At 34.8% G+C, this 13,718-nt stretch overlaps 1 protein-coding gene across 3 annotated transcripts in view; it reads left to right on the top strand.

The window, feature by feature from the left end:
• CUL5 (cullin 5) overlaps positions 1-13,718 on the top strand; it is a 34,899-nt gene that overhangs the window by 4,358 nt on the left and 16,823 nt on the right. For all 3 annotated transcript variants that reach the window (XR_012040479.1, XM_072850600.1, XM_072850599.1), the window contains exons 2-8: positions 2,782-2,891; positions 5,242-5,341; positions 6,738-6,914; positions 10,009-10,150; positions 11,229-11,374; positions 11,448-11,528; positions 12,752-12,845. Coding sequence is in view for 2 of the 3 variants with exons in the window: in XM_072850600.1 (XP_072706701.1) it covers positions 2,782-2,891; positions 5,242-5,341; positions 6,738-6,914; positions 10,009-10,150; positions 11,229-11,374; positions 11,448-11,528; positions 12,752-12,845 (850 nt within the window). In the remaining variant the exon portion in view is untranslated. The remainder of the gene's footprint in view (positions 1-2,781; positions 2,892-5,241; positions 5,342-6,737; positions 6,915-10,008; positions 10,151-11,228; positions 11,375-11,447; positions 11,529-12,751; positions 12,846-13,718) is intronic.

Genomic DNA, 13,718 nt, shown 5'->3' with positions numbered 1-13,718 from the left:
TTTGAAACAAAATATTTCATAAGTGGAGTTATTTTTCAAAGCATTAAATTTTAAACTCCTAGAATGGTTACTTGGACAGGGTATGGCTATTAATCATAATCCATGTTTTCAGAGAAGATTTGATAAGTGGAATAATTTTATTTTGTCAAAGATGTGAGTTACCTTCCTACTTACCTTCCCTTGGGAGCTGTGGTTTGAGGCAACAAGCTCAGAAAGAAAAGTTACGCAGGAAATATCGCTCAGAAATTGCATAGGTTTGTGGGTGGCTCAACAAAGTGGGAAGTGGGTTCCTCGTATTGTCTGGGTCACTGGTGTATGCGTGACTTTGGTAACAACTAAGAATTACTACTGTTTGACCTCCTTTTCTACTATAAAATTTGGTTTTCTCATGTTCTAACAGGGGTAAAATTAATGAATGTGAATGACACACAGTAGGTGGTATTATGCACCCTTTCTTCTTGTAATTTCAGTACAAGAGCGTAAGATCAATGGTCATGGATGCCTGAATCTATCTAGATGATGTTGAATTTTTTATTGAAATTAAAGAATAGTTTAGTTGAGTGGGATTTTTAATCCATTCATTTTATTTCCTCTTCTGCTTAATTTAGGAATAAAGGAGGAAGTGTTAAAAAAAAAAGAAAAAAGAAAAAAGTTTTACTCCTATGTATAAGAAACAAAGTTCTAAACTTCCCTAATGGCATTTTCTGCCAAGCTTTATTTGGGGAATTCTTTTTAAGTAGGTACATGTTCGTTAGAAGTGGACATGCAGTTTTTACAACTGAAATGGATTTTTATGTGTGCTTCTTAGCATGAACTAGGTAATCACAATCTAAATCATATAAACACTAGTGTTTGCAACACCCCCCCCCCCCCCCCCGCATGTTTTCCAGTGAAACTAGTCTTATTCACAAATATAGAGCATTTGTGTTTTATCTTCAGCTGTTTTCAGCAAAGGGCTGAATTGCACTTCTCCAGAATTGCAGAACAGGCTTTTTACCTCTTCCAGAAAACTTATGTGATCTACTCTGAAGTTTCACTCCAAAGGAAAACTTTTGAGGAAGTTGGTTTTACTTATTTTTATAATGCCTTTTCTGAAACTTCTAACTGTTCAGCAGCTGGTCTTTCAAGTTCATTACCCTGCAAAGATGGACTGGGGACAGAAATATCTGCAAGTAGAAACTAATAATTTTCACAGGAGTAGGAAAGATTAGAGCAATTCATCAAAGTTTAGGGAATAATTGTAAAGCTAGCTCTATGTGGGGGAAGCATGTAGTTGATGATTTTCAAAGATGATGCATTCAAATTATTTTTTCTTTATTTTTTTCTTTACAGTGGAAGAGAACAGGTGAAACTGCCTCTCTGAATTGGAAAACAATTTCTTTTTCTAATTTTTTTTTTTTATGTTGAAAGAATTCTAGACTTTATTGAACAGGGGCTGCTTCCGTGAAACCCATATTCAGTACCCACCGCAGTGGTTTGATAATGCTATGAGGCCTCCAGGTGCTGTTGCTGTAAAAATAGTTACTGTGGTGCCTGTTGCATCTTTATAACTTGAAGATGAGACATCTTTGCACTTAAGAGCAGCAGGGGATACAGTTTCCAAACTGTGCTTATGCTGAATATTAAATAACAAATTTAATTGTAAATTTCCATGTAGAAATTAATCAGGAGGAGATGGTTGAGAGAACGTGGTGTGCTGCTTGTGTTTGTTTGTCTGAAGAGGTGTTAGTGGCAGAACAGTGCACTTGTCAGAATTTCAAGTAGTTAGACTGTATTATTTGCTGTATTTGAAGTGAATTGTGTCAAAGGTAGTATTGCTAGCCAAGACAATGATCTGTTCAAAAGTAAACAGTGCATTGGAGCATGACACGGCAGATAACCAGTAGTCTTTCTGCCACAGAACTCTCAGTCAACTTTTTTTTTAGTTGCAGGTTTTTATTTTTCAAATGTGGAGCTGTAAGCAAACAGGATTACAACATATGCAATAGAACGTTATGTTTCCCTTAGAGTTACTATTTTTTTAATAATGGAAGTCAGCCCGTATACTACAGTGAGATTTTTCAGAATAATCAGAATGATATGGGAGCACTTCATTTCTTTAGCTTTCCTCTTAATTTGTATCGTAAGTTTGAAAAAATTCACCTTGGGTTAGATTTTTCAGCGTGGTGTAAATCATTTTTATCTGCACCAACTGTAGTCTTGGCCGTCAAACTGCCTATGGCCAGTTAACCCACAGGAAGGGAGTCTGTGATACAACAGCTCCTACGTTACTCTGCTTCCTTCCTCCCTCTTTGCTGCTGATGCCAAATGCACAGTGGAGAAAAAAGGTACGTGGCAGCATCCACAGGTACTATTCCTGATTCTTTGCTGCCATTTTGGTAATGGTAATTTATTCAAGACGGGTTTGCAACTCTGCCTCATGACTTTCATTGCACGTATCTTGGCTGGAGTGGCGAAGCTGACCCACTATCATTCATGTTGTCCAACTCCATTAACAGATGAAGAACGCTTGCTAGAACTTGTTACGTTGTAGCTAATGTAGTGAATAAAGGAAGAAGTTTGCAAACTGCTTCTCTAAGAAACAAATAATAGCTCTGTCACTTTTAAAAATAATACTTACTGTGAAAAGTGTTGTTCAGCTATGGTGTTGTAGCTCAAATACTAGCTTATGAGACAACTCTGAGAAGAAGATACTTTTACATTAACCATAGAAACTGCAATCCTTAAAGATAACTTTAAATAAGAAACTTTTATTAACAATAATTTTTTTGTTCCTTTTAGAATAAAGGTTCACTTCAGTTTGAAGACAAATGGGATTTCATGCGCCCTATCGTTCTGAAACTTCTTCGTCAGGAGTCTGTCACAAAACAGCAATGGTTTGATCTGTTTTCGTAAGTAATTTTTTAGTATCTTACATCCTTTTGCATAATGGGCATACAGTTATGGTACTACTTCTGATACAGAAGTCATGTATGACACGGACTATGTGAGAACACACAGAACAAAAGTATTAGTTGAAGTTTTATTAAGTGGTAAGTGTGCCTACATCACTGTAAATGTGCAAAAGTAGAGTTTTGCTGAGATTCAGATCTTTGCAAATAGGATGGAGAAAGAACAGCAGAGCTTTTGACTTCAGCTGATCATAGTAAACAAGTTTTGTACCTGCCCACAAAGCTCTTGTTAGAATTAAAGAGAAAATGTTGTTTACTGCTTTGGCAGTAAGTTCATTTAAAGGCAGTTTGTTGAATGTTACATTATTCTGATTTGAATGGCTTTCTTCTAAAATGGCTTAAGAATGCTACTGAAGTAACAGGGTAATGCAGTTTAACTGGTATAATTTGAATAGTTTTATACCCTAAGAATAATAGATATAATGTTTTTCAGACAGTGTTTGCATTATTGTACTTTCTAAAAACCCTGCCATTTTCCTTCTCCCAAAAAAACAGAAGTTGCTTCCTGTTAGGTTTTCTTAAAATGTATCGTGTGACCTTTGCCAACATAATATGGAAGGGAGTTACAACATATATATTGAAAGTATACCTAAAATAATCTTTGTCTCAACATAGTTATTTTCCCTCAAATACAGTTGTAGCTTAAATCTGCAGTCTCTCCTTCTGCTTTTTAAAATCTGTCACGAAAGTGTTTTTTATTTAAATACAGTCTTGTTGCGGTCTGTATCTTTATTGCTCTTTTAGATGAGGACGGTGCAGTGATTCTTTTTACACCCATCTTACTGCACCTGTCACACTTTTCTGCCAACAGAAAGGAAAGGTAGTTTATCATGTAATGAGTTTTAATATCTTATGATGTCACGGCTATAGTAGTTGCCAGAAACATGGTGTAGTTAAGCTACAAATTCACTTCTGAGTCATTGCTTTCATTTTTAATAACTAGTTCAATAATTCTGTATTGGTATTGAAATTTTCCATGTATTATTTTTCTTGTAGCTGAATTATTGAATAGAACTTAAGTAACTTTATGGCTAAATTGAGGATATTGAGGGAAGTATCCTATTCTCCTAGGTTTGTATTTTTGGACAGTGCTCTTTGTTAAGCTTTTTAATAAAAATTTAGAATCTGTAGGTGTCTTCTACTTGCCCTTTGAGTATAATTATCCAGTATTGCTTTTTTCACTGCTGTCAGGAAACAGTGACATTTTAAATACAGTAACACCTTTTTTGCATGTGAAAGTTGCATAACTCTCACAGGTTACGTAGACCTCTGTAAATCCTGGGCCAGCACCTTTGATCTGTGTCAAAGGAACTTTTTACCTCGTAAGTTTTGTCTTTTCAGTTAAACTAAAAAAGATGCTTTTGTATTGAAATAACTGTATTGATTTAATAAGAACAAAGTCGTACCTTTAGATTATATAGTTGCTTTCCTGCAAAGATGTGGCCTTATTATTGAAAGGAGGAAGAAGAACCAGAGGAAGGTAATGAGTCAAAAAAAGGCTTGCTAGGCTACATTATATATGATGTACGGTTAGGAGTGTAACTTGCTTTATTTAGTCTTTAATACGGAAAGAAAATAGGAATTAAGTTACACTTGCTGGTCTGTCAGCTAGGAAAAACAGGAATTCATTTGAATGTTGATTAAAACTCATTAATACAATTTTGCTTTGCGATGCTGTTCGGTAGCTTTTCTGCAGTAGGGTTTCACTTTAAAGTGCTACCACTGTCATGAAACGTTTAAGTGATCTTATTAAACGAATTAAAATGTCTTTTAAATTAGCTGATGCTCCTCAGACCTTCCTTGTGAGAAATGTGAGCTGTTTCCTTTGTAGTGCAAGGATGTTGTAGTGCTTGGATTGTGAAACTGTGAGTGAAGGCTGCATGTTAATGAGAGTATTTTAGAATAACATGGTCTGAGTAGTAATACTTCTACTGGCAAGTGATTTCTGTCTTTGTCAAAGAAAAGCTTTAAAAATTGTCCTTAATGCAATAAGGATTATTGAATAGGTACTGAAAACAGAATTGACTTCTACATCTCCTTCTTGACTATAGCCTTTTCCTTGATAGGTTGCTATTACTTGCTTCCGAGACTTTCTTACAGCTTCAGTCTCTTCTCCAAGCATGTTTTCTTGCATGTGTCACTGGGATCTAGCCGTATATTGTTTGACAATGATAGATAAAAAGTGTATTAATTTCTTTGATGTACTTAAATTATGACTGTTTAAGCCTCATACATTACAGCATTAAACTTTGAGCAGCTGTTACTAAAGGATGGATAAATTGTTTTCTAGAGATGTACATGCAGTTTGCTTGTGGGATGATAAAGGTCCAGCAAAAATCCATCAGGCTCTGAAGGAAGACATCCTTGATTTTATTAAACAGGCACAAGCAGTAAGTTCTTAACGTTTCATAACTTCTATTCATATAGTTAGGAAAATAACCAACTAGTTCTGACTTTCATTGGATCTAAATGGATTGCTTTTTTGTTTGAAATTCTGTGATGTTCTGGAGATCATAATTACCATATGAACTTCTATTGACAAAGAGAAGACTTAACCTTGAGCATTTGCCTTGGCTCATTGTTTTCTCATAGTCCTTGAAACTGGGGTGGGCAATGATTTTTGTATTATATTAAAAAAACCCCAAAACACAGCATTATTTTTGTTTATCCAACAGTACTTAGGGAATCTTCTTCTACTTGAAAACTTCTTGAGGCAAAATTTTCTAGAAGAAATTACTGTCTGAAAAAACATTTTGTTTGTCTAGCTTCAGTGTTATGCTGACATGTTCATGGATGGCTCTAAAATAAGCCATATGTATGGCATACTAGAAATATCCGTGCTATTGACTCAGCAAGCTTAGCTGTCCGGTTTTATGGGCTTCCCTCTAAACGACTGAAATAATCAGTAGATTCAAAGGAAATTTTTGTCTTTGTAAAATGTATAGCAAAAGATGTTTTATGTAATAAGGGGTTTAAAAGGGGGGGTTGTTGTCAGATTAAAAAAAAAAAAGAAAAATCCCATGACAAAGGTTTGGAAAGAAGAAAATGAAAGTCTATAAAATCATTCTTTAGTGAAGAGATTTACACCACTAAGGCTTTGTTTAATGGAAAATAGTTGCGTATATAGGCCTTTGTATAACCAGGCATATAAATGTGGATTTTTAAGTACCATCAGCTTGCTTGCTTACATGCTTAAATGCTATGCTGAACTGGGGCCTTTGACATGGTCTGCATTGGCTGTTGTTTGAGGGGCGTCTTTTGAGGCACTATGATAGCCATTGTACAATGTAGTTGTAGTTTCCAAGCATTAATAAAATATACACATTAACTAGCTGTCTGGGTCTAATGAAAGGTTAGCAGATGCCATTGAATTAAACTGCTTACTGTATAGAATATAACATAGTCTTTACAGGTTTGTTTGTTTTTTGTTTTTTGGTTTTTTTTTAGTTAAGGCTGTACCAGTACATGCCTTTGGACCAAAGATTTTAATCTTCTTGACTTGCAGATGGCTTAAAAGAAAAAAAAATTGTTAATTTGGAAAATTTAAACATACTGACTACTTGTTTGCTATTACCTTCCTTTACCCTTTAAAAATGGTCCATATGCCATGGATTGATAACTACTCCCTAAACTAAATGGCACTTAAATATGTAGACTTTCTTATTCTGATATATCTGTATATATGAATTTTATATGGGGAGTTATTTTCAGTATAAGCAAAGTCAGTCCATATTTTGTGCAGAAAATTGTTTATAAATTACCTCCTCTTCTCCCTCCCTCCTCCAGAGAGTGCTGAGTCATCAAGATGATACAGCTTTACTAAAAGCATATATAGTGGAGTGGCGCAAGTTCTTCACACAGTGTGATATTTTGCCCAAGCCATTTTGTCAATTAGAGATTACTTTAATGGGCAAGCAGGGCAGCAACAAGAAGTCTAATGTAGAAGACAGTATTGTTAGAAAGGTAAGTGATAGGTATTAAGAGTTTTGTTGCACACTGTTCTGCCTACAGTAATAGTACAGAAGGGATTCTGTAGCTGAAGATGAAATTGCACCAATCATGTAATACGACGCATCACTTTGCTTCAGTGTGAGGGTCAGAACAACCCTGCAACTTTTTTTTTTTTTCCCCCTCCACAATAATTTCACTCTGTTTGTCCAGTTTTGCTTTGGCTATAAACAGGTTTGTTCAGGTGATTAAAGCACTTCTTTGTTGGGCTTTGGGTTTGTTTGGGGTTTTTTTGTTGTTGTTTGGTTGGGGTTTTTTTAGTTATGACTTGAAGCCTGGGGTGGGAGGCAGTTGTAAATTCACCTACTGTTTCTATACTTGCGAGTAGCAAGTGTACTTGTGTATATAAGTGAGTAGTTTTTCTACTAGTTTATTTCCCTAGGCCAAGATCTTAACTGGGGCACATGTCTGCATTTTATAAATGACCAATAAATACTGTAATCTCAAGTTAAATATGGCTATTAATCTCCTAATTTCCCCTTTTTCCTCCAAACTGTCAGTCATATCAATGAAAAGATTGGACATGTAGAATCTTGTGAATAGGATCTTTTTACTATTTCATATCAAACACCTAAAGAAAGTCTAGGGTTTTGAGTATGGAGTGCTCAGTGTTCTGAGTCCCATGAATAATGGTCCTTGAAATTGCTTTAGTCTTTTATTATAAGAAAAACAGATCGTATCAGTTGTAAAGTGTTAAGTCCTTTAGTTTAATGTCATTCATTATCCCTTTTCATTGCAGAAAGTATCTGTAGGGAAATGAAATTTCTTTAGCAGTCTTTCATTTGGTACTGAAGATCATTTTAACTGTCCCCCTATCTCCAGGATGGGAACAACAAAATGGTTCAAATACATTACTTTGGGCAAGGTTTTTTTCTTCACCCTCCTATTTTGACATCTGATCCTCTATACCTCTTGAAGAAAAGGAAGAGAGAACAGCAGCAAAGAGAGGAATCACCACCTCGAGTTACCTTTTTTTGTTTTCGTTGTGTGTTGGAGAAAGCATGTGATCTTATGAGGCTTTCCAAGATCTGGCTGAACTCTTAGCTCTGCTGTACGCAGAAGGCAGGAGAACTAAGAAATTAAAGAAAAAACAAGGTGGAGCAGAGAAAGTAGTGAGGAGAAACTGGGAGAAAGAACTGGTGGCTAACAGTTCAGTTTTTGTTCTGATGGAGATATGTCTTATCTCTCATATGCAGTCCAGTTAGGACTATCTCATGATTTGGGCATCAAAGCCCAGAGTCCTCAACCTATCTTACTATTTCATATTCACTGCTGAAGGTCACTTCCTGTTTCTGGCATCATTCTCTGTAGTTTTCGAAAAAGTGCCTTGTGAAAACTTTTCCCATGCTTGAGAAGTTCTTCGTATAGTCACCCAAAATGATATGTGTGTTTCCCTTCGAATATCTCCATAAAACTTCCTTATCCATAATGTCTAAAAGCAGTTTGACTGTGACAAAGCTGTTAATATGCCTGCCAGGTTGCTTGACATTATCTCACTGTTTTCTTCTCCATTTTTTACTCGTTTCAGCTCTTGTAAACCAATTCTATAATTGTACGGTGCAACCATAACGTGCATATCAGTAATGTTAAAGTAATGAAAAAAGTAATTGAGGAAGCATAATCAAATAAAGCTTTGCTTCTAAGAATGTTCCAATGTTCTGAACAATAGTTCCCTTCCAACACATATGACTTCAGTGTCAGAAATGGAAATTTAGCTGAAATTGAGACACAGTTATGGAGGAGTTAAGAATAAAGGATGGTAAACTTAACTCTCTTGAAAGGATATCTGACTTTTATTAGGTGCTTGCTGTGTTAAAATCTAAAACTTACAAAGCAAGAATGAAATAAGACCATCTAATCTTTACTATTAACTTTGCCATACAACTGTGTCAAGTCATCCTAAGCTTGTTTTTAGTAAGCTTATTCACAATCATGAGGTAAAATTTGAATTGGTAAATTTTATGATTCCAACCTGCTTTCTGCTGCCAGTGTAGACTGACAATTGGGATGCTTAAATTACATTCATAGCAGTTACTTTCAAGTTTGAAGATACTGTAAGTTTGAGCTTTCTTCTAAAGCAACGAAATGGCATGAGTTATAATGAAAAAAACAAAAATTATCTTTTAAGCTTTGGCATAATTTTATTAGGTATTCAGTTGCATATAGAAAGAGCCAGATCCAGTGTCTAAAGGCAAAAAAAATTATCACAGTAACTTGAATTCTAAAGCAAATTAAGATTTTTAACAAACATGGAGCATGCTTTGAGTATTTACTACTGAACAGCTGGTGGAGCTTAGGTGGACAGAAGTATTGCCTGGCCTGCCAGTGAGCTTTTCATGTTGCTCAGCTGCAGCACATTGCATCTGGTGATCAGGTAATGCAATACATTTGCAGCAGCTATCACCAAATAAAAAAATTTAAAAAATCACACAATGGAATGTGAAGGGACCCTTTGAGTGATGAGGATTTTGTTAGGAGCCTCCATAACTAATTTTAAAACTTTGCAGTGCTTAGATGAGGTTTGGAGCTTTTTTATAAATTATAGATGCATTACTTGCATATTGAACTTTCATGTTAGATAAATCCAAAACTATTAGGTTTTTTCTTTACATAACTGTGGTGTTAATTGAGTTTTTGGTTTTGTTTAAGACTGAGCCTGCCAAATAGTGAACTATATTTGGATGTTTGTCTCAAAAGTACCCCCTGATACTCCAACTCCTGACACATTGCATTTCTGGAAAAGTTACTTGACTGATTACTCAGAACTGTAGAAATAATACGGAATTAGGGAATTAATACCTGAATCAAATACTGCTTCCCTTAGCTGTTCAGTTACATACAGTAAGCTTAGAATGTAAGCTGAGTATATTTCTATAACAACTTCAGAGCAAGATCAAGTTCTGAGGTAGCTGAACTGCTGTATGTAACCTGAAAATGACATTATAAGTTGCTTGATTTCTGTTTCTGATCTCTTGTATTTCTTTCGCACAAACTTAGGTCTGTGTGTACCTTTCTGACAGAATTTTTTTTTTTCCTTCCTGATACACAGCTCATGCTAGATACGTGGAATGAATCCATATTTTCAAATATAAAAAATAGACTTCAGGATAGTGCAATGAAGCTAGTTCATGCCGAAAGACTAGGAGAAGCTTTCGACTCTCAGCTTGTTATTGGAGTTCGAGAATCATATGGTATGTCTTGCACAGACTGATCTCTGTTGCCTCCTCACTTTAGTAAATGAATTTTCATCATACAAAGTTGACAGTTGTGGTGGTAGGGTTGGAATGATTATCTCAGCATTTGGTATTGATTTTGTTGTTGTTGTTGATATGTGATACCAATTAAATTCTGTTTAAAATCTTTAACTTCCAAGTGATTTAGCTATGTATCAGTTACTCCAAAATCAGGGTTCTCAAAGAGCAAACTACTTTTTGATGTTTTAGGGTTGCAGATACAACCTTGTGTCTGTACTGTTTCTGATTCTTCAGACAGTTTGAAGAAGAAATGCTAAACAGGCTGCATCCAAGACTCTCAGTCTTTTTCTTCTTTGCAAAACAGATTGGTGTATCTGAAACTTCTATGACATTTCACCATTGCCTGCCTCTTCTTTAAAGCTCTGCAGCCTGTTGAATTAAACTTGTGGCTAATACTCTTTCAGATGGCTTTATAGATGTCCAATTCTAATTTTTTTTTTTTTAAAGCATATTCCATTTAAGGACTTCTGTAACTGTTGAGAGGAAGGTGGAAACTTTTTTCCAAATAGTGCAAAGCACTGCTGGGTAGCAGTAAGCTCACTGATTCCATTCTTGTAAAACAGAAAAAAAAAATTGGAAAAAAAAAAAAGGTCTAAAATGAAGACATTGGGATTCTAAGAACAGTGTCTAAGGAAAACTATTTGCTCAGTCAGGTGGAGAAGTTTTCACTTTATTAGGCATTATGTTTAGCTTTTTTCTTTTTTTCTTTTCTCTTTTTTTTTTTCTTTCCAATTTTGCAGTTGTATGTGTGTTTCTGGTTACCATGTTTGAATGTCTAAAATGCTGGAGATAAGTATGCAGTTCCTTCCAGTTCCCTGTAGTTAATCTAAATGTTTTTGGAGCAAAGACTGGACAATTTTGGTTACCTTTAGTGATCAGAGTGCATTTATAGGATACTTCAAATTGTTCGATGCAGCCTTTTAATACAAGACTCACTTTAATGAGAGAGATGTGCTTATTATTAGCCACATAAGTTTCCAAGACTTGAGAGTAAGTTTGGACTTTCTCTTTGCAGTTAACCTTTGTTCTAATCCTGAAGATAAACTTCAGATATATCGGGATAACTTTGAAAAGGCCTATTTGGATTCAACAGAGAGATTTTATAGAACACAGGCTCCTTCTTATTTACAACAAAACGGTGTACAGAATTATATGAAATATGTAAGTAAAAATTCTGTAACTTTGTTCTGAAAGTGTTAGTACTTAAAATGATTGCTGTTCTACTTTTGCACAGGCAGATGCTAAACTAAAAGAAGAAGAGAAAAGAGCACTACGATATTTAGAAACAAGGCGTGAATGTAACTCTGTAGAAGCAGTAAGTATAATGTGTAGAAAAATAGATGTATTTTATATTTATATAGTATTATTACATTTCTGTTTTGATTTTTGTGTGTTACAGTATTATTTGGTAGCAGTAGATTGATATGAAACTGTTGATTTTATGTTTTTTAATAATCCATTATGTTTTTTCTTGTAAAAATCTGTATTACTTTCTAATCTGGCAAGTTACAATTTTTAGAGATGTTTTAATAGTAAATGTAGATCAGAAGTTCAGATTGAAGGGCAAGTTTTTATTCAAGTTGATTTTTTTATTTCATTTTGAGTCAGGTATGGGGTTTTTTTTCCCCTATGCTTAACAGTGGATGAGAATGATGTTTGAAAATAAGCTGGCCAATCTAGTAGGTCAAGGGTTTCTCAGTGCTCATTTAGAATACCTGAAAGAGTTATTGTTCATTGGAATCAAAAAGAGCAATAGAAATTTCATTAAAACTGTTCTAGATTTCCTCTTAGGCTGAAATATGGCCATTTAATATAAAGGATTTTTTTTGTTATTTTTTTCCTTCCCCGTCCCTCCCTTGAGCAATATTTTACACAGTTCAGATTCTAGAGGAAGATTTAACTGCAATGAATAGTTCATAATTGTCCGTGTTGAAATTAGTTCAGGAAACAGGTTATTTTAAATAAATACCCTTTAAATCTGAATTTTCTGCAGTGGATCAAAATGTATTTTATGTCTTTTGTTAAGTTGTAAATCATTCATTTTGCACAGCTATAAATTGTAACCCGTATAAAGAGGCTGACAAAAGAGAAATGGTCCTGACACGTACGAGCAGTTTCTGTTCTAGATCTAGCCATAGTGTCTTGTTCAAGCCAACCAGCCTGGTCCTAATAGGGTATGCTGGAATGAGAACTATTCTTAGCTCTTGGATGTATACTTGGAAACTAAGTAGGGTAGTTGGTGTTCCAAAAGTGATGGCTCCCTTGAGAGAAAAGAGGCGACAGAAATATTAAGCTCATTACTGGTTTGGAAGAGAGTTTACCACATTTACTAACCTACACATTTTGAAGAAATATGGTTTCCTGTATAGATTTTATTCAAACTACACATACTTTTATGAAGCAGTGAATGAATTAATTATGTTGTAGAGCACAGTTTTTGAGAACAGGCTAGATTTTGTGTCATGGCAAACTTGAGACAGATCAGACTTGGGTGTTCAGCTGGCTAAATGAGCTAATTCTGTGTTTAATATATTTCAGCTAATGGAGTGCTGCGTCAATGCCCTGGTGACATCTTTTAAAGAGACTATTTTAGCTGAATGCCAAGGCATGATCAAACGAAATGAAACAGAAAGTAAGTGAAGCTTCAAGAATAGTGTAGGATGAACTCAGCATCAACTGCATAAAAATAGATTTGTTTGTAGATATATCAAATTACTGGTTTTAATAGATGGTGGCAGTGTTTTGTAGATAAAATATTACCGCATGTGGGTAATTTTATCCCACAAAAAATGACCATCATTCGTTAGTATTTTTTTTATATCTCTTCTGAAATCTGTATGTACAATACCCTAATTTGAATAACTGGATAGCTCTCATCTTATGTGAAAGAAAATAATATTTTGTGCTCTGTTTTCTTTATTTTTCCTACAACTTCTTTTCCTTGTGTTGACCAACTCTGGTAAATGTTGCATGTGTCTTATTTTCTATTTGAATAGTTCAGCTACAAGCACTCCCCCTTCATTCCACCCCTACTACCCCTTTTCCGCCTGGAAAAAAAGTGAAGCATCTCTTTACAAAGCTGTTTTTCTGAAAAGAAGGGAGAAAATTTTCTTATTCTGATTATTAGTGCAGGACCAATAGGTCAATGAACAAAATCTCTGCAAGTTTTTCATCTGGTTTTATAGCCAGTATGTCACCGTGAGTATTGAATGTTAGCTCTGCATGCCTTTTTAAAGTTTTCAAATAAGTTTTTTTTAACTCTGCTGTCATAAATTGAGAGGTTAGTGTGATTCAGAAGTCTTGTGTTGGTCCTGTATGATAAACCAAACTAGGTAAGTCTTTAAAATGTCATAATTCAAGTAGGGAATTTGAAAAAAAAAAAAAAAGCTGAAATCACAGGTTAATTATTTTTTTTTAAGTCTCAGTATTCTGAATCCCAGGAATATTTACTAATGTCTATATGAAGTTTTCATTTCTATGCAGATGTGAAAATTGTTTTATGCCT

The sequence above is a fragment of the Ciconia boyciana genome, chromosome 1, assembly GCF_034638445.1.
Source record: "Ciconia boyciana chromosome 1, ASM3463844v1, whole genome shotgun sequence".
In the NCBI taxonomy this organism is placed as follows: Eukaryota; Metazoa; Chordata; class Aves; order Ciconiiformes; family Ciconiidae; genus Ciconia; species Ciconia boyciana.
This window is presented reverse-complemented; position numbering and strand designations above follow the sequence as displayed.